Consider the following 18,165-nt stretch of genomic DNA (forward strand, 5'->3'; position numbering starts at 1 on the left):
TTTTAAAATACGAGTTCCATAATCATGCTCTGTTTCTTAATGTTATCTTGGTGATAGTTTATAATGGCTGCGTTGGGATTGGACGAATGCAGCAGACTTTTAATTTACTGACGTCACGATGGTCAAAGTCAAACATTCCTAATTACACCAATGCCCAAAAAGTCAATGTTGATGATGGGAGGGGGGAGTCAGCCTCGTAAACAAAATTAAACAACAGTTGTTTTGGATTTACCAAACAAAACATGGAACTACAAAGTCATACATTTTCAATAATGGAAGAACTGTATCCACTTTGATCATCATAGAACTTGGACCATAACATCACACCACCATACTTTGGTGACTTCTTTATCACCGGAAGGACTTCAGAATTCAGCACCGTAGCCGGAATAAACCCGCTTCCGGCTGCCTCAGGAGCCGCAGGCAACCCCAAAAATATCAGCCCTGCCTTTATCGACGTGGTCCATTTGTTCCACGAGTTAATGAGGTTATCAGTGTTACCTGAGCTATATTGACATTGAGGATTGTTATAGAACTGAACCCAAACATAGTCAAAGAGCCCTGTATTCAGAGCACCCCCGAGAAACTTATCAGGAAATGGGCATTGAGGTGCTCCTGCTAAATACACAGCTCTTCTTGGCTTGCTATATGCCTTGAGGCTTCTTGCAAGCACATCCCAATACTGAGTTGAACCAAGCTCTATGTCAAAATCAATACCGTCCAAAACGGCATCTCCTAAGGGACGCGAAGTTGACTTCTTCCCGCCCAAGAAATTGTGCCACAGATAATCTGCTACAGCTCTAGCATCTGCAGGTGATGCTAGAGAGTAGTTTCCAATTCCACCTCCTAAAGACAGCAACACCTTGACTCCTTGGCTTTGGCAACTTGTTATGCCACTGCTGACGATGGTGCAACCATTGGATGCAGGGTTGCACTGGCCTGCAAGGTTGATTTCGGGGGTTTGGCCGTTGCCAAATTTGTCGAGGAAGGCTATGTTCACGTACTTGTACTTTCTGGTGGCGCAGGTTTCAGCTAGAGTACCTTCGTTCCCGTTTTGGCCCCAGTAGACAGCTACGCCGCTGGCATGACAGAGCCTGATTATAACCAGTTGTGCAGAAAGGACAAGGAGGAGAAGTGGAGTTTGGGAATTTCTAGCCATGCTTGCTAGAATAAGGCGTTGTATGCTTTCTCTTATTGTCAAGACTGATCAAGCCCTCCCTTTATAATAAGGTCTAAGGCTCCATTTGGATGGAGGGATTCCAAATTTAGGGATTCAGTTGACATTAATGATAATTGTTTGTTTGGACAATTACAAGGCTGAGTGCCCGCTAAAATGGTTTGCTTGACATTATTAGTACCGTTGACCTATTTAAGACAAGATTAATGCTGGTCCGATACATCAATCCACTTGGTTTGAGCTGGAATAGGTTTACACGGAGCAAATTGGAGTGCTCATGAACTCAGTCAGAACTCTTCAAATTATTTGGAGCCAGAAATATATCGGATTGACTTTGCTTTGCAAAGAGGCGTGAAAGCATGGAAATACCAAACACCAGCGTAATTTAGTGAACATAAACTATATAAGATAATGATAATGGTATGAGTAATATTTTATTCGATTAAAAAATTATTACACACAGTAAGATGTTTTATTATCGTAAGTGCATGTAATTAACTCTGGCCAGTAGGTTGGGGAAAACCTACTGATGAGTGATGGTAACTTATTTTGTTTTAGCAACAGAAAGTGTCTAGACAGAGACCTAGACGCTGTCTTTAATGGAAGTGCTGTAACCATTGTCATACTGTTTGCTCCAAAGCATAACTCCTCCATACTTTGGAGAACTCTTAATATTTGGAAGAACCTGTGACTTGAGAGCATCAGCAGGAATAAATCCACCACTCGGAGCAGCTTCAGGAGCTGCCGGTAGTCCCAAGAACACTTGTTTGGCTTCAGTCGACGTCCATTGGTTCCATGCACTTAAAAGGTTGGCAGCATTGTTGTTTGCAAATTGGCATGGAGCGTTGTTGTAGAATTGAACCCAGACATAGTCAAATAGGCCGGTTTTGATAGCACCGTCTAGGTGAGCATCTGGGAATGGACATTGTGGAGCTGCAGCTAAGTAGACCTTACTGCCGCGCCCACTGAGCGACCTGGCAAGCTCATCCCAGAACTGGCCACCACCAGCTTCAATGTCAAAATCAATGCCATCCAAAACTGCGTCACCAAGGGGGCGTGAATTGGCCTGACCCCCTAGGAAGTTATTCCAAAGGTAATCAGCAACTTGCCTTGCATCATCAGCTGAAGCGAGAGAGTAGCTTCCTGCACCGCCTCCAATCGAGAGGAGGACTTTGATGTTCTTGGTTTGGCAAGCTTTGATGTCGGTGCTCAAACTGGTGCAGCCATTGGTACTTGGGTCACAGTGCGCAGCCAGGTTTAGCACTGGGGTTTGGCCGTTGCCAAAAGTTGATAGGAAAGCAATGTTCACAAATTGGTAGTTGCCTGTGTTACAAGTATCTGCCAAGGAGCCTTCATTGCTGGGGCTGCCTTGGCCCCAATAGATGGCAATCCCACCAGCTTGGGACGACTTGCATAAAGAAATGATGATCAAGAGGGACAAAGATAGGGCTGAGGCTTGTGTTTTGCTTAGTGCCATGTCTGTTTGGGGTTCTTGTTTTGGTTCAAAATGCTTGCAGAGGGTACATATTTATAGGTGAGTGGAAGGCTTCAGGGAAGAAAAGTATGATAGACGTGTCTTGTGGGCAACAAATTGGTGCCATTCTTCTGTGGGAAACTTACTAAAGTTATGTGGAAAATATAAACAAAATCTGGGGTCCATGAAGTTTAGTCCAAGTTTCTTTTGACAATTCAAACAATGTTATATCCCGTCAATCAAGCTAATGAAAATTGGCAACCCAGCTGAGGGAGGGACCATGTGGGGAAAGATAGAATTAAAAACAAAGGAATTATTACAAGTTAGATAGATAGATACGTAGACTGTATGATTTTCTTCAGGATAGACGTCACTGTAGCCGTGTTAATGGGAGATTAAATTGCGTGGCTAACTGTAGGTGAAAACCGCAAAACCTTCAAATTTGACAAAAATTTATGAGAGACAATCTAGAAGCAATACGTGGAGAATCAACACTGCCTTATCATCACATGTACGTTTGGACTGTCTGCTGTAACTAAATGGCATATACTATATCCCAAGGAGCATAAATTCCCAGCACCATCCAAGAAGTTGCCAAATTATCTGGCTGCTTTGCTGTGTATATCTTGGACTTTAAGCGGTGGGAAACCAAGGACTTTGACCTAATTACAATGCTAGCAGTCTCCTGGTGCTTCCACAACACAAAGGAAATAATTAAGAAAATAATTAAGAAAATCATCTGCAAGGAGGACCAAGTGTACATGTAATCCGTTTCACCATAGCTCTAATGTTCTTCTGATTAACTTATTGTGATCAGCTTTTTGGTAAGAGAAAAAAAAAAATTGATGAGAAAGATTATGTAAATGATGATTCTCTGGAGTTTGGCTCTGTCCCCTGAAATAACGATGTCCAAAAGCGAGTTTTTTTCTCTCTTTTTTTTTTGGGTCTGGAATAGAGATACAAACAGAAAGCAAAAGCGACGAAAAGCCATCAGAAACAAGAACAATTAACAATACAGGGCCAGACAATGCTAGAGTCCATCGGAGTCTAGAACAGCAAACTAGCTAGTAAGAGACATTAACTAACAACAGATGCAGCAAGAGGTGGACAAGGCAGACCATCAGAAGTTAGAACCCCAAAACACGAGTTATCACCTTTGCAACAGACTATCAAACAGAGAGAGGGAAAAATATGTATCAAACAATATTTATTAGAAGATACTCAAATTACAATTCATATGTATCAAACTATCAATGAGAAGATATTAGAGTCCTCTGACCAATTGCAGCCGGCAAGGGTTCTCTACAATCACATAATGTTCGACAATTGGAGTCAACATTCACAGTCCTTCCTTTAGTTTCTATCAGAAACTTGAATGCTTTAAGAAGTACCAAGTGTGGGGCAAAATCTTGATATTAGTGGTTGGAGGCTCACAAGTCACCAATAATCTCCACAAGAACATATACCATCCTTGAAGTGGTGGAACCGATTAGTATCCCTGACAACAATTTCCCGTTTGGCTATTTTAGAGATGAGCTTAATAGCAATATGGCAATCTCCACAAACACGAAGATTCTTGGTAATTCTGATTGCCTTCCCGGGGTCTGTATTCAGAATGGCAAAGACAATTGCCAACTTCTCACTGTGAACTGCAAGATGGCATTCCTTCTCCTCCTCCTCAACATCATGAAGAGCCGAATCAGTCTCAGGAACATAACCCAACTCCTTCATTTTCCCTACCAAAACATCTAATTCTTCATATATCTCTTTTGACTCAGGATGTGATCTGTCACCAGCAAGAAAAGTGTGAACCTGATCTTTGAGCTCAACATTGCTAACACCGGGTATTTTCTTGATTCCTCTGCTCTTCATTATTGATCGCACAGTTGTGACATCTTGCCATCTACCAGCTTTTGCATAAATGTTTGATAACAGGACATAATAGCCAGACTGCTCTGGAGCCAATTGGAAAAGGCGATCAGCGGCTAGAAGTCCAACATTCATGTTAGAGTATACCCGGCAAGCACTAAGCAGAGCACCCCACACTCTTTCATTAGGCTCCAGAGACATCTGTTTGACAAAACTATATGCCTCATCCACTCTCCCAGCACGCCCTAAAAGATCTACCATGCAAGCACAGTGTTCTATCCTAGGCTCTATCCTGCACTCCTTGGTCATCAAGTTAAAGTAATACTGCCCCTCTTCTAACAATCCAGCATGGCTGCAAGCCGCCATAACTGATACAAATGCAATTGAATCAGGACTCACGCCTGAGTCTTGCATTTTCCGAAAAAGTGCCACAGCATCATGACCTTGTCCACACCTGCCATATGCAGACATCATGGAAGTCCACGATACAACATCCTGAAATTTCATCGCATCAAACACTTCTCTTGCATCTTGTAAACATCCACACTTTGCATACATGTCAATCAATGCATTCTCCAATAACAAATTTGGCCTAAGTCTCTTTCTCTCAACATATTCATGAATTCGCTTCCCTAACAACAGAGCTGAAAGATCCCCACAAGCAGGAAGAACACTGGCAATTGTGACTGCATCAGGTTCTATCCCACTCACCTCCAACTGTAAGAAAAGATCAACTGCTTCACCAGGCATTGAATTATTCACATACACTGCTATCATCACATTCCACGAAACCAAACTCTTTTTAGCCAATTTCATAAACATCTCCTTAACATACAAAACATTGTCAGCTGAAGTATTAGTCACAGCCGGGAATAGGCTAGCCATGGTGCCAGCATCTGGTTTAAGCTTGAATGCCTCCATTTCCCTACAAACTTCTAATGCATCATTAAACCATCCATTTTGCGCATACCCAGCAACCATAGAATTACAAGAAACCACATCTCTGCAAGGCATCTGATCAAGAACGCTCCAAGCTTCCACTAAACAACGGCATTTGCCATACATAGCAATCAGACCATTTCCAATAAACAAATTCATGTCAAGGCCAACTTTCACAACAGCGCCATGAATTTGCAACCCGACCCACAAATTATCTGACCCAGAACATGCCTTTAGGACACAAGGGTATGTATAATTATCAGGGTCAAAACCATTGTGAGACATAGTTTTGTAAACAAGAAGAGCATCGTGGTACAAATGGTTGTTTACATAGCTCCTGATCATGACATTAAAGAACACGACATTCTTCTCAGGAATTCTATCGAATAGGTGGCGTGTGATTCTTGGTTCTCCGCAGGCAGCATAAGCTCTCATGAGTTTGATACCTAGTGATACGTCCGAGCGGAGACGTTGATTGACAACGATGCTTGAATGGAGTTCCTTCAACGTTCTGATATCTGGGTCTTGGTCCAATATTTTACCGAACACTTGAGCTGCAAGAGCTGGGTCCCGAGGGGCAGGTTCGGCTTTTCTGATCGATGATGTCAAGGCTTGTAGTTGTTTGGCAGTTGAGAATTGGCGGGAAATGGGAGTGACGACTTTCATGAATTGGAGTGTGGTGTTTTTGAAGATGGGTTTAGTTTAGTTTAGATTAGACTTGCATGTTGAAGACTCTGTCTGAACCCCTCCCCCAACATAAAGGAACACTAAGCAGAAAAAAAAAAATCACATATTTTTTATTAATTTTTATGCAGTTCAAATTCAGAAATGTATAGAGCTGAGCAAATGAAATATGCGCTCAGTGATAACCAACGGCACTTTCATCTTGCATGTCGCTAAAAGAATAAAAGAACCATTTTACAGAAAATTGGTAATAAAATTAGAGTTAAAAAGAAAAGTTGCACTTCAATGAACTGGTTAAGTTGAGCTGCTTTTGGGTAGACTTGCATATATATGCTTCCAGTGTCTATTTGGCAAATGATCGGAGGAGAATTCACATCATTGCATTGCAGCTCCATTCACTGGTCATCCTGAAACAATGCTTTAGAAACAGAACCACCGCATGACTCATTACCATAGTCTTTATCATCAAAGCAGCTGCCCTGTTGGCATGAACGTTTGTTTCCTGACATTGGGGTTTCACATACTCTGTCATCACAGGAACCTCTATGGTCCTTCCTTTTAAACCGCTTTCGATGAGGATTTGACTTTGGTTTCGATGCCTTCGGCTGTTTTGGGGCCCAAATTCTCTGCAAATCAGGCATCCCTCTCGTAAAAGAAGCAAATCTCCGAGCTCTCTCTCTCCTCTCTTGGGCTTCAATTAACTTGTGAGCATGCTCCTTTTGTTTAATCTCTTGGGCACTGGGTCTTGCATTTTCAATTTTCAGCGGACGAAGGGGCTCATCTTCTGCTGATACTGATTCCTTGATTCCATTATTTTCATCCACTTCATCTCTCTCTGGTTTTTCTCTGTAGGATTGATTGCTATCCTCACTGTTGAGTAAATTATTAGGGGGTTCCTCATCAGCAAACAGCAACAAATCCATTTTTGTATAGATTCTGTGAACCACATCTTCAAGTGTCTCACAGTACCTGAAAATTTGGGAATTCAAAGATTAGTCCATCCACTTACCCTTCCTTCTTCAGACACAAATGCAGCGCCTGCAAACGTACTTGTGGAAAACTAATGACAGAGGAATGGATTGTGTAAGTTCCATCACCTCAACGATCATACTGTAGACTAATATGTTATTGCAAAAGCTGTATACGTATTCCACACTCATTCAGAGAAACATAGGTAAGATGTGCATAACTGGCCTATATCTTGCAAATCTACACTAACAAGGAAATACACTTAATTCATCTAGAATAATAAAGAAAGCTTCTTTCCTTAAATCTTGCATAATTGCACAGGTACATAAGACACCATTTGTTAGATGAGTAATAATATCCCACAGGAAAGTGGAACAGTGCACCGGAAATGTGTATTTGTTGAGATATGAACAATAGATTGGATGTAGTGTGCTCTGGCCTTTAAGACAAAGCCATGAAGTCTCAGAAAAGCATTCATCCACTATTGAGTTTTCAACATCCATTATAGATGGTAAAGATTACAATTCATGGTTAGGAGTTTTCAACTCTGGTACAAACTCATTACCTGCTTTTTATGATATTTTCAACGTAATCATCTATGCTCCAGTTACCAAAGAAGCCTCCATCCAGATGACACCGAATTTTCTCCAAAAATGAGCAAATATGTTTTACAAACTTCTGTTTCATAGACTCTGCAATAGTTGCACCAACCTCTGACTGTAGTATCTCCATCCGGAAAAATATCTGCAATTCATATCTAGTACGCGTGAAGGAAAAGTGAACATAAGCAGAGACAAATTTTCACAATAGTTGAGATATAACTGGATTAATGCATAATACAAAAATTAGTTAAGTGATAAATAAGAAAGGATACTCTCGAACTATTTTTCCTGAAGTAAGTCCTTCAGATTCTGAACCAGATGCTTTAAAAGATAGACCACTGCTTTTGTGCCTTGCATTGATATCCTTGGGATCTCTCAGTAAAAGTTTTAACATCTCAGCAGCAACCAAATAATCAGTATCACCAGATTTTAGAAGAGGAGTTCGACTCTCTGAAAGGGGTTCTTTGTCACACTTTTGCTTTAACCAAAATATGGATGAATTCACAAGCCGATATGCCAAAGCCCCCAAGTCCACTGCTTCATATTCAAGTCCTTGTTGGATCTTATTGGATAGATTACTGAAAAAGTCTTCCGAGGTTTCTGATCTAAATTCCAGATCAGCTTCATTCTGTATTCCGGAAGCCACAGTTAAAGAATTTTCTCCAACTGAAGCAGATGAAGGAACTGGCTGTTCACTTTCTTGGTGCAAGTTATCCAACCTATTGTTCATCTCTTTTTTATTGGACTGGAATGTCTGGGATTCTTTCTCTATTATGAGGCTAGACTTTTTAATCTGTTTCATCCAGCATTTCAGAAATCTCATCTTTTTTGAGTTATTACATTCCCTGACAAAGTAAACCTCTTCTAAACCTAGCTCTGTGTGTTCAAATGCTGCCTTACAGAAGGCACTCCATGTGAGGTCTTGTAGCAAATTTGATTTTCTTTTGTTATTCCACTTCCTTCCGTCCTTGCCTGCAGAATGCTTATTAGATGGTGAAGGCTCAGTTTGATTCAAATCAGCATTCGGTTTGCAAATCTCATTGTTCATCTTTGGACTTAATTGGTCCACATTTCCTCCACCATTATCATACACTTTTTCCTGAGGGTGAAATCCTTCGTCCACAATAAACAGCAGAGCCGAAGAAACTGTGAAAGGCTTAAGGATTCCCGTATATGATACACCACTGTCATTTGAAAGAGACACTAATGCTCCCTGACCATACCTATATAAGAAACTCAAGAGAATCTCCCAAATCGGTGCCGATTTTCTCTGCACAATCTCACCCAAGTCCATTTGTAGCATCTCAAGAACCTTATCTGCAAAAAGATTGACAGAACTTTCTTTTCCATCTTTACCAAGTTTTTCCGAAACTTCACTTACAAGAAGAGGATCAGATAACTGCCCCTTGATTTTCAAAAACTCATTGTACTTTTGCAAAGCCTTAACCTGGAATTTTGTCACACCACTGCCAAAATTTTCCCAGAACATTTTCTTCAGTTCATCTCCTCTTGGTTGTGAATTCATGATTTCCAGGGAAAAGAAAACATCGTCTGCTGTATTTCTAGGAAACATCTTCAAATCAACCAATTTAAGATCACAAAACTTGCATTCCAAAGGCTTCCCGATAACATCTAATATCTCGAGACTCAGATGCGTGTAGACTTTCTTATGACAATCATTACAACCAAAAAACTTCGGTGAAATCCCAATCTCTGGATAAATCAATCCAAAAGGAACAAGAGCAGAACCAAGAACAATTGAATCCGTCGAACAAAATCCCCATCCCAAACTCCTAATCCCACTCATGAGAAACCCAAATCGCATCCTATCCTCATCATTCCCAACCTTATCCTGACCACATTCTAATTTGTACCTGACATCAACCCAACCACATTGAATATCTCGACTGACAAATGCATTATTTATATTCTCAAATAAACCGCGAAATCTCTTGCAAAACACATTCACATTTTCCAAAGACTCATCATCCACTCCCACATTCAGGAATTCTGACAAACAGTTTACAGACATACAAAGGGGCGAAAACAGAACAACTAGATTAGACCTTACAGCAACAGAATCACAATTTGAAAACATACCCGTGGCTGAATCACAGATCACGGGGTCCCAGGCATAGTCATGCACAAGCTGGCGCAAGGAGGCGGCGAGGCACGAAGCCCGGGGCGTAGAGGAATTAGGCAATGATGGGTCTTGGTGAAATGCGGGGAGGGAATTGAGGGCTTGGGAGAGGGAAACTAAAGTGGGGGTAGGGAGATGAAAAGAGAGGGAAAGAGAAGTGGGGAGCTTGAAGGAGGAGAGCAGTGGAGAGAGAGATGAAAAGAAGAGTCTGAAGGCAAAGAGAGAAGAGGAGAGTGGAGGGAAGGAGAGAAGGGTTTTAATGGAGGAGAGAAGAGAGGTCAGAAATGGAGTTGGGTCTTGGATATCGAGCAGTGGGTTTAGGTCTACGAGGAGCACTATGCGCTGCGTTTGGCTGTAGTCGGTGATTGGGTCACCGGAGTTTGGATCAGATGCCATCGATTTTTTTTTGACACACATAGAAAGAGACGGACTTTGGCTACAGAGAAGAAGAAGGTGAAAATGAGGAATTAAGGGAGAGGCGGAAGCGAAAATACGACGTCGTTTCCAGAGAAAAACGACGGCGTAGAAGACGCTTGGGGGGGAAACCAAAATTTGGCGGCAATACCACAGCCCACTTGGCTGAGTTGGGCCTCGGCCCATCTCAATTCTCTTTTTTCTTTTTCTTTCTTTTTCAGTTGAAAAAAAAGGGTAGCATTTTATTGTTGTGTTGTGCTGCTCTATCCTTCCCCAAACTCAAAGATGGAAGAATATAATGAGCTTGGTGTGCTCTGTTTCAAACTCTCTCTTCAAACCTGAAAGCTGCAAACTTCTCCGTAAAATTCTCAAGTCTAAATTGGGTATTAATTAAAATCATGTACACTATTTCTGTTTCTCAGTTCATCATCTTCTCTTCTATGCCTTCCTCAAAATACCCAAGTCCTTATCCTTCACTTTTACCAAAAATAACCCCATATCCCCTCACTCACTCTTCAAGAAAGCTCTCAGTCCCAGTATTTTCAAAGCCCTCTGAGGCAGAAGAAGAGCTCTCAGCCCCGGAGGACGAGTGGCTGAAGAGGCTACCGGACAAGAAGAAGCCTCTGTACTCTCACAGCCTCCCTTGCATTGAGGCCTGGCTTAGGAACTTGGGGTTTTACCAGAGCAAAGAGGACCGGGCCGTTTGGCTGGTTGAGAAGCCAGAGTGGCAGGCCCAGCTCTCACTCGACGTCACCGATCTCTATGTAAGGTTGGTTTTCTGTTTTCTCAGCCGGGTTTCTGGTATTTTGTGTTTTTGAGATTGGCTGTGTTCGTGCAAATGTGTTTTAGTTCGAGTATTGGAGCTTGATTGGTTGGTGGTGTAGTTAGGGTTTTAGAGGTAATTTTCTAGAAAAAAGTTCATGAATTTAATGAGATTCAAAAGAAATTTATACACTTTACACTTTGTTTTGTTGTGATTTCTCGCCTGGTTGTTGGGCATGGGTCAAATTGAGTTATACGTATTCTATGTTGGAGGTTAAGTGCTTACACTATTAATGATGCAAGAGACAATTGAATTGGATATTGAATTTTCACTGAAGGAGTAGTATGCATGGTGAATTTTTGCGGTGAGACTGGTCTACTCTCAAATGGTGTAAATGCTACCTAAAGTAGAAACTTGTTTTTGAACAAAAAATTTGGTTCAGCGCGACTGGGATTGCAGGCATTAATGTCTATTCTCAGAAATTTGGGGAAGGTGTCAACTTGTGGTTACAAGGCTCCCCTGAAACTATAGAATGGAAATGGTATGACTCTTGTGCTATAAATGGTAGGAGAGTTTAGGATTGGATATGCTGCTAAGTCTCCTTATCGCATCCAAAGGTTCTTGAATAGTCAATTGACACTGTCCACTTGATGCCATGGGATAGTTATACAGGATAGGAAATGGTGGAGATGGTTGAAAGTGGGAAGCTTGAGGTTGTGGGAAAAGATGGAGGTGAAAACGGGGTAGACGAATGGCTGAATACTTGGAAGTGTTCGTATTACCCTGCACCAGCTCTAGGTTTTCCCATTCACGTGGCTCTGTATCCTCCTTTCTTTTCTTCTTGATGATGCTCTTTTTTTTTTTTTCTAAACATTTTTGTTATATCAAATGTTACCGCTGTTGGATACTGCACTGGTGATTCAGGTATCTAAAGACCGGACCGGGTAATCTTGAAAAGGATGTGGAGAGGAGATTTAGTTATGCACTGAGCAGAGAGGACATCGAGAATGCAGTGCTTGGAGGACCTTGAGCACAACAGAGATTGCTCCTGTTGGCCTGGTTGTTTGCTCTTCTGAATTTATTGAGCTCCCTGAAGGCGCTGATTGCTTCATTGGTTGATGGACTTTTGTGAATAGGTTACTTTCTATTCTTATGAAAGTACCTATCAGCCTATTCATACGAGAACTTTGAGATGAATAATGGGCTATTTGTTAGTTGTAACTTAAACTAGTTGTGTGATAAGAGCCTTTGTGATCAGAAGAATCATTATTTTAGGTTAGAGCTAGGGAGGTGCTTAGTGGTGCAAATGCTGTAGACAATTTTCAAATTGAATGTATACCTTCGTTTGGTAATAAAATTGAATGTGTACTTCTCTTTTATTAATCCTGGATTTTATTTTCCTTCTCTTGAGTTTCAAATCTCCTGCAAGAAATGACTCTGTTCTCCACTAAATAGCCGATTATTTTTCATTGCCTTACGGCCGGGATTCAGCTACACAACCTATAACATGATCTCCCAATCCTCATCTCCTCCCCCCACTGTGCACTTCTCCAAGCTAGCAATTATTGTAATAGTTTGCATCAATCCTGCTTTTCATCATGTTTCATTCATCTCTCTGCTACCCCATCGATACACTCAATGTGATTCTGCAGATTGGAGATGAGACCAGTATTCCTTGACAAGCTGCCAAAATACCGAGCCTTCCTTTTCATTAACTTCATTGGCTCATCATACTCCACTGTTTGTCCTGAAATGGATAAAAGCATTCCCTACAGTTTTTTCTGGTATTTCTTGAACAATTATGATTGAATAAAACAGGCGTATATTCTCTGCTTGGGTGAGAAGGATATTTAAAAGAGAGGATATCCCAGGAAAGAAAACAGAGGATATAGAGAAAGTGAAGCTCACCGTCACTAATGGTAAGAACCATTGTGCAATCCATCACAGTAGGTATCCTGTGAGCTACCGTAATCACGGTACAATCTGCAAACTCGGTCCGTATAGTTTTCTGTAGAATCATATCAGTGGCGTTGTCAATTGATGCTGTTGCTTCATCAAGCACAAGTACCCGACTTCTCCTCAAAAGAGCACGCCCCAAACAGAACAATTGCCTTTGTCCCATGCTCCAATTTGATCCATCATCTACAACTGCAAAACAGGTCAATCCGTCGCTGCTGCTGATCACAATTAACAGGAAAAATTGCACATCACACACTGATATATCAAAACTTACCTGAGGAGTCTAAGCCGCCCTTCTCCTGAACAGCATCTCGAAGCTGACACTTCCCAAGAACCTTCATAATCTACAGATAACTCTTTGCTTAGTTCAAATTTGCAACCATACTATCAACATTCAAAACCGAATATTACAGAAAACAAGCATTATAGGACTTGACTAGTACCTCCCATATTTCCTGGTCTGAATGTTGGGATAAGGGATCCAAATTTTATCTCACAGTCCCATTGAAGAGAGTAGGATCTTGAGGTATTATTCCAAAACGTGACCTCAGATCATGAAGTCCGATTGTAGAGATGTCAATGCCATCAACTATAATCTTCCCCCCAGCTGGCTCCACCAGACGAAACAGAGCACCAATGAGAGTCGACTTCCCACTGCCAGTTCGACCAACAATACCAATCTTGTGTCCTCCTTCAAAAATGCAACTGATCCCACGAAGAACAAGTGGTGTATCTGTCCTATATCTGATCTGTTTTGATGTCAAAATTATCAGTAACCTTCTTTAATACTAGCCGTAGTCAGTTTTAACACTACAGCAACCAATGTATACCTGCAAATTTTGTATCTCCACTTTACCTACGTCCGGCCAATTGGCTTGGGGACGGTTTCCTTCTACTATTTCAGGGGCTTCACTCGGTATATGTGTGTATTGATTTAGTCTTTCAACGGAAATGATGTAATTTGCTATAGTGCACTGGTTCTGAATTGAATACATCAAGGAAATGTTCAACGAAAGACCATAAGAAAGTGCCATTCCAATGAATCCTGCAGTATCATAGTATTAGTAATTGGTATAAGCCCATAAGAGATGACTAAATTACTAGAAGATAGCAACAACAACAGGAGAATTTTTAAAAGCTTACCAGAGCTAAATGTTCCAGGAGGAAGCAAACTCATGCAGAGTGCTGCAGAAGCAAGAACTGCTGCGCTAATTATTTCTAACCATTGGATAAATCATTCATTTGCCGAAAAACTGTGAAAAAAAGGACTTGCATTCGTGTCAATGATGTTAAAATTCTTCGCCAAGAACCGCTCTTCTTCATTGAAAGCTCTTATTGTAATGGCTCCTGAAACAGACTCCACTAGATGGTTTGCTACAAGGGACTTAGTTGTCCCATTGATCCGCATCAACTCTTTTGCAGTGGAAAAGTAATATTTCTGAAAATAAGAAATGTTGTATCATCACTACTCATAACATGCAGAAAACATCTGCTAGCCCGTTAAAGGAATATAGCTTTGGCTTAGCATTACCTGTAGGCGAATTGCCAGATAGACCATTGGCATGCAGACCAAGAGAACTTGCCAGGTAACAACAGCAAGTACTATGAGATTGCAAGAAGCATTGATGGCAGCCCCACAAGCAAAGACTAAGTTGAATGGAATATCAAGATCTACGATACTCAGATCAGATGAAACCTATATGAGAAAAGGCGTCCGTAAAAGTATTAGTTCCTTGAATTCCTCCTAACATATAACCAAACTTTCTGTTTGAAAATGCCTACCCGACAAAATATCCTTCCCGGAGGTGTTGAGTCATAAAAAGACGTAGGTGCACGGAAAAGGGAGTTTAGTAGCTGTGAGAATAAAGACTTTGATGCCTCAAGACCCAAAAAAACTGTTGTAAGAGACCTGAACAGTAAAACAAATGTTGCAGAAAATCCAATCAACAAGTAAACCACGATCAATCGCAAGGTGCTAACATCGGGATTATCAACATTAGTAGCCATCCAAGAGTTCTGTACTATCTGACTAATAACGAAAATGAGGTGTAAAAAAACTGCCGTTGAGAAGTACAAGAGCCCACTCTTCTGTTTCAGATACTGTATGAATGGCTTCAAACCTATGTCTCCTGTTTCTTTCTCTTCTTGTTTGATCAATTGGTCACCTTTAGATGCTCTAAGTTGCTTTTTTAAATACTACTTCTTAATCTCTCTGCATGACATTGTACTTTTGGCAGAAGAGGCATCTGCAAGCCTTTCAGAACCAGCAGTTTCTTTGTGTGCATTGACAAGGTCTTGAAATTCTTGGCTTGAAGCCAATAGATGGTGATAAGGAGCTGCATGTAGAATTTCCCCATCTAACATCAACTGTCAACAGAATATAACTTAAAGTTAATAGCTTCTGCTTGTTAAATGACTATCGAGTCTTATCGAGAGTATGATTAGTGTTTGAAAGACAATGCATAAGTAAGTAACTATAACCCTCTTAGGTTGAATGACAATGCTTTCTGGGCTGAAGGGTGCTTGGGATAGGAAATTTATAGTAAATGATTTATCTTAAGAGGAAAAAAAAAAAAAAAAAAAAGAAGGGGAAAATAGTATAGAATTGAAAGTAGACTAACCAAAACAGAATCAAATGCTGGCATGAAATCAACTTGATGGGTCACAAGCAAGACTGTCTTCCCTGAAAGTGCTTCCATAACATATTCCTGCCAATGTGAAAGTTAGCTTTCGCCAAAAGCCAGAAGTTAATCAACAAAGGCACTGCCTGTGTTAGGGAAAGTGTGTTTACATTGAATAAGTTTGTAGCGGTATGTGCATCAACAGCACTGTATGGATCATCCAAGAGATATATATCAGCATTCTGATAGAGAGCACGGGCAAGTTGAATACGCTGCTTTTGACCACCGCTCAGATTGACCCCTCTCTCCCCTATTTCAGTTACGTCACCATAGGGAAGTAGCTCAAGGTCTTTTACAAGTGAACATCTCTCAAGTGTCTCTCGGTATCTTTGACTAGCCATAGCAGAACCAAATAAAATGTTTTCTTGTATTGTCCCTGTCTGGATCCATGCTGTTTGAGAAACATAAGCAATCTTTCCCAAAGCTTGAATCTGAAAGTCACAACGAGAATTTTATGATGATACTTTTCTATATCTTTTTTTTTTTCAAAGAAAAATAGCAACAAGATTGGCCTGACTTAAGCTGCAAGGTGATATCAGTTGAGAGATTTCTCACAAAACTTAATTGTATTTTCTAGTTATCAAGCGAAAATAAAAATATCAAGCAACTGACATTTCCTGCAACATTTGGAACTTCTCCGAGAATAGCAGCTAGAAGGCTTGATTTGCCTGAGCCAACTTCTCCACATATAGCCACCCTTTCACCAGGCCTAATATCTAAACTCACATTTCTCAGAGTGGTTTTCGATAAATTCTCCTTCCATGAGAAACTAGCTGACTTGATAATAATAGAGTGGTTTACATTCTCCATGTTGCTCTTCCACACATAAGTAGTCTGCAGTTCTGGTGCCTCAAGGAATTTTACAATGCGTTCAAATGCAACCTTGGCTTGAATGACAACCCCAATAACCTCAGGAATAGATCTAATTGGGTTCTGAACAAGGCGTAAAGTTACTACGAAAGTGAAAACATTATTTGCATGCAATGGAACCTTGAGAAAGTAACATGCTCCAAATGTTGCAGCAGAGACCCGAACAGGAGATGACCAAAACAGATAAGTATTATATGCTTTTCTTAACTGCACTACAGACAACCATTTCTGCTCCTCCTTCCTTAATTTCTCTATTGCATTTTTGAAATGGGTTTCCCATGCATATAGCTTCAACACCTTCATGTTCACAAGTGCCTCAGAACTAGCCTTCAGTCTTTCTTGGGCCACCATAAGCTTACTCTGAAACTTATGTTGCAACTTAGCAAGTGGAGCATTGCAAACCACAGTCAAAACTATCACCACCAATGATGCAAATGTAGCTAGTCCAACGGCACGGAAAAAAATTACCAATGCAAGACAGAGCTGGAGGATAGTTGTCCAAGTTTGATGGAACCAAAATGGGAATTCACCAATCCTATAAGCATCCACTGTAACATAGTTCATTATCTCACCACCTGAGTGTATCAACTTAGCAGCATTAGACAATCTCAATTGCTTCTTGTAAATGGCTGCAGTGAGCTAAGACCTAATTTTCATACCAATAAGCCTGGATCGGAAGTACCACTGCCTTTGCGATAAGGATTCTATGGTCTTTGAAAGGAAAAGTGATAAGGTTAACACATAACCTTCATATCTGAAACTTTCTTTTCCCTCAGCAACCAAAATGAAGGCATTAAGCAGCAGAGGAGCAGCAGAGAGAGTGCGTATCTTTAACAAAGCTAAGAAACCAGACAGGAAAATCTCTTTCAAGTGGCATATGATAATTGTCTTCAGTACTGAAGGTTGGGAAGAAGGTTCAATTTGTGTCTGTTTGTTCAGTTGCTCCAAGAACTTCAAGTAACAACTTTCTGCTCGATCTTCCTTGCGCAACTTGGGTATATCTTCGTTGTCTAGAGTTTTCTCCCTACCGTTTTTCATCAATGAATTTAGCCACCAAAGTGAGGCTTTACTGAAAAATCCAGCTTTGCTAAATGGTGTAACATGGTCATCTTTACTAATCTGATTGGTCTCACCATTCAGAGGCATAAAAAGTTTATTGCTATCGAGGCTCGAATAACCATCATCATATTTATAGCCCTTATGAACAGATAACAGCAGCAATGTTGCTGCTGGAAATGACAGGACATCTAAAACAGTCACCACAGAAAATTCTTTTCTGAAAATGACCGAAAACAGCAATAGAGCATAGACAATTCCAGAAAACAAGAATGCAAGGATAGACAGCAGCCTTGACGGTTGTCTTGGAAGTTGTTTTCCCCGGATGCTTATAGTTAAACCAACTAACAACCATCCATGTGAAGCCTTGACACAAAGTAAGTAGCCACCAATTCAAAGGCAAAGCAGTATGTGTATTCCTCAGCTTCTCTTCTAAAGTCCAGATGCCCAAGAACAAGTAGACAATTCCAAGGCAGCCACTAACAATGGCAGAGACCATTTGCAAACCCGAAAAGCCTTGTAATCGGGGAGGAATGTGAACAGCTTTTGATGAGGACTCTGCATCCAT

General features: G+C 40.8%; 5 protein-coding genes and 1 pseudogene across 7 annotated transcripts; 1 reads left to right on the forward strand and 5 right to left on the reverse strand.

The window, feature by feature from the left end:
* Window positions 1–206: 206 nt before the first annotated feature.
* On the reverse strand, window positions 207–1,222 carry LOC117617050 (hevamine-A-like). The gene has a single exon (XM_034346293.1). The coding sequence runs from the start codon at window positions 1,157–1,159 to the stop codon at window positions 257–259; it is 903 nt and encodes a 300-aa protein (XP_034202184.1). The 5' UTR covers window positions 1,160–1,222; the 3' UTR covers window positions 207–256.
* A 361-nt stretch (window positions 1,223–1,583) lies between these two features.
* Window positions 1,584–2,668, reverse strand: LOC117617051 (acidic endochitinase-like). The gene has a single exon (XM_034346294.1). The coding sequence runs from the start codon at window positions 2,652–2,654 to the stop codon at window positions 1,761–1,763; it is 894 nt and encodes a 297-aa protein (XP_034202185.1). The 5' UTR covers window positions 2,655–2,668; the 3' UTR covers window positions 1,584–1,760.
* A 1,175-nt stretch (window positions 2,669–3,843) lies between these two features.
* On the reverse strand, window positions 3,844–6,159 carry LOC117617048 (putative pentatricopeptide repeat-containing protein At3g49142). Its single transcript, XM_034346290.1, has one exon. The coding sequence runs from the start codon at window positions 6,123–6,125 to the stop codon at window positions 4,089–4,091; it is 2,037 nt and encodes a 678-aa protein (XP_034202181.1). The 5' UTR covers window positions 6,126–6,159; the 3' UTR covers window positions 3,844–4,088.
* Window positions 6,160–6,233: 74 nt separating this feature from the next.
* LOC117620130 lies at window positions 6,234–10,477 on the reverse strand. The gene is made up of 3 exons (XM_034350246.1): window positions 7,987–10,477; window positions 7,678–7,869; window positions 6,234–7,112 (listed from the first exon to the last, which is right to left on the reverse strand). Exons 1-3 carry the CDS (start codon window positions 10,452–10,454, stop codon window positions 6,539–6,541), a joined length of 3,234 nt encoding a protein of 1,077 aa, XP_034206137.1. The 5' UTR covers window positions 10,455–10,477; the 3' UTR covers window positions 6,234–6,538.
* A 47-nt stretch (window positions 10,478–10,524) lies between these two features.
* Window positions 10,525–12,414, forward strand: LOC117618773. Of its 3 annotated transcripts, none has more exons than XM_034348499.1 (2): window positions 10,525–11,037; window positions 11,956–12,414. In XM_034348499.1, the coding sequence occupies exons 1-2, from the start codon at window positions 10,667–10,669 to the stop codon at window positions 12,059–12,061; spliced, it is 477 nt and encodes a 158-aa protein (XP_034204390.1). In that variant the 5' UTR covers window positions 10,525–10,666; the 3' UTR covers window positions 12,062–12,414. The 3 variants fall into 3 exon arrangements, with proteins under 3 accessions (XP_034204390.1, XP_034204389.1, XP_034204388.1); XM_034348498.1 differs by having other exon boundaries at window positions 11,696–12,073; XM_034348497.1 differs by having other exon boundaries at window positions 10,525–11,032; window positions 11,696–12,073.
* Window positions 12,415–12,548: 134 nt separating this feature from the next.
* On the reverse strand, window positions 12,549–18,165 carry LOC117618452 (annotated as a pseudogene).

This window comes from Prunus dulcis, chromosome 2 (genome assembly GCF_902201215.1).
Source record: "Prunus dulcis chromosome 2, ALMONDv2, whole genome shotgun sequence".
NCBI lineage: Eukaryota > Viridiplantae > Streptophyta > Magnoliopsida > Rosales > Rosaceae > Prunus > Prunus dulcis.

Excerpts from the sequence above, each read along its gene's own strand:
- LOC117617048 (XM_034346290.1), bottom strand. The coding sequence starts at position 6,125 with ATGAAAGTCGTCACTCCCATTTCCCGCCAATTCTCAACTGCCAAACAA.
- LOC117618773 (XM_034348499.1), top strand. The coding sequence starts at position 10,667 with ATGTACACTATTTCTGTTTCTCAGTTCATCATCTTCTCTTCTATGCCT. Across the intron at positions 11,038-11,955 it reads GTCACCGATCTCTATGTAAG|GTATCTAAAGACCGGACCGG; the intron begins GTTGGTTTTCTG and ends CTGGTGATTCAG.
- LOC117617051 (XM_034346294.1), bottom strand. The coding sequence starts at position 2,654 with ATGGCACTAAGCAAAACACAAGCCTCAGCCCTATCTTTGTCCCTCTTG.
- LOC117620130 (XM_034350246.1), bottom strand. The coding sequence starts at position 10,454 with ATGGGCCGAGGCCCAACTCAGCCAAGTGGGCTGTGGTATTGCCGCCAA. Across the intron at positions 7,870-7,986 it reads TCAGGAAAAATAGTTCGAGA|ATATGAATTGCAGATATTTT; the intron begins GTATCCTTTCTT and ends CACGCGTACTAG. Across the intron at positions 7,113-7,677 it reads GAAAATATCATAAAAAGCAG|GTACTGTGAGACACTTGAAG; the intron begins GTAATGAGTTTG and ends CCAAATTTTCAG.
- LOC117617050 (XM_034346293.1), bottom strand. The coding sequence starts at position 1,159 with ATGGCTAGAAATTCCCAAACTCCACTTCTCCTCCTTGTCCTTTCTGCA.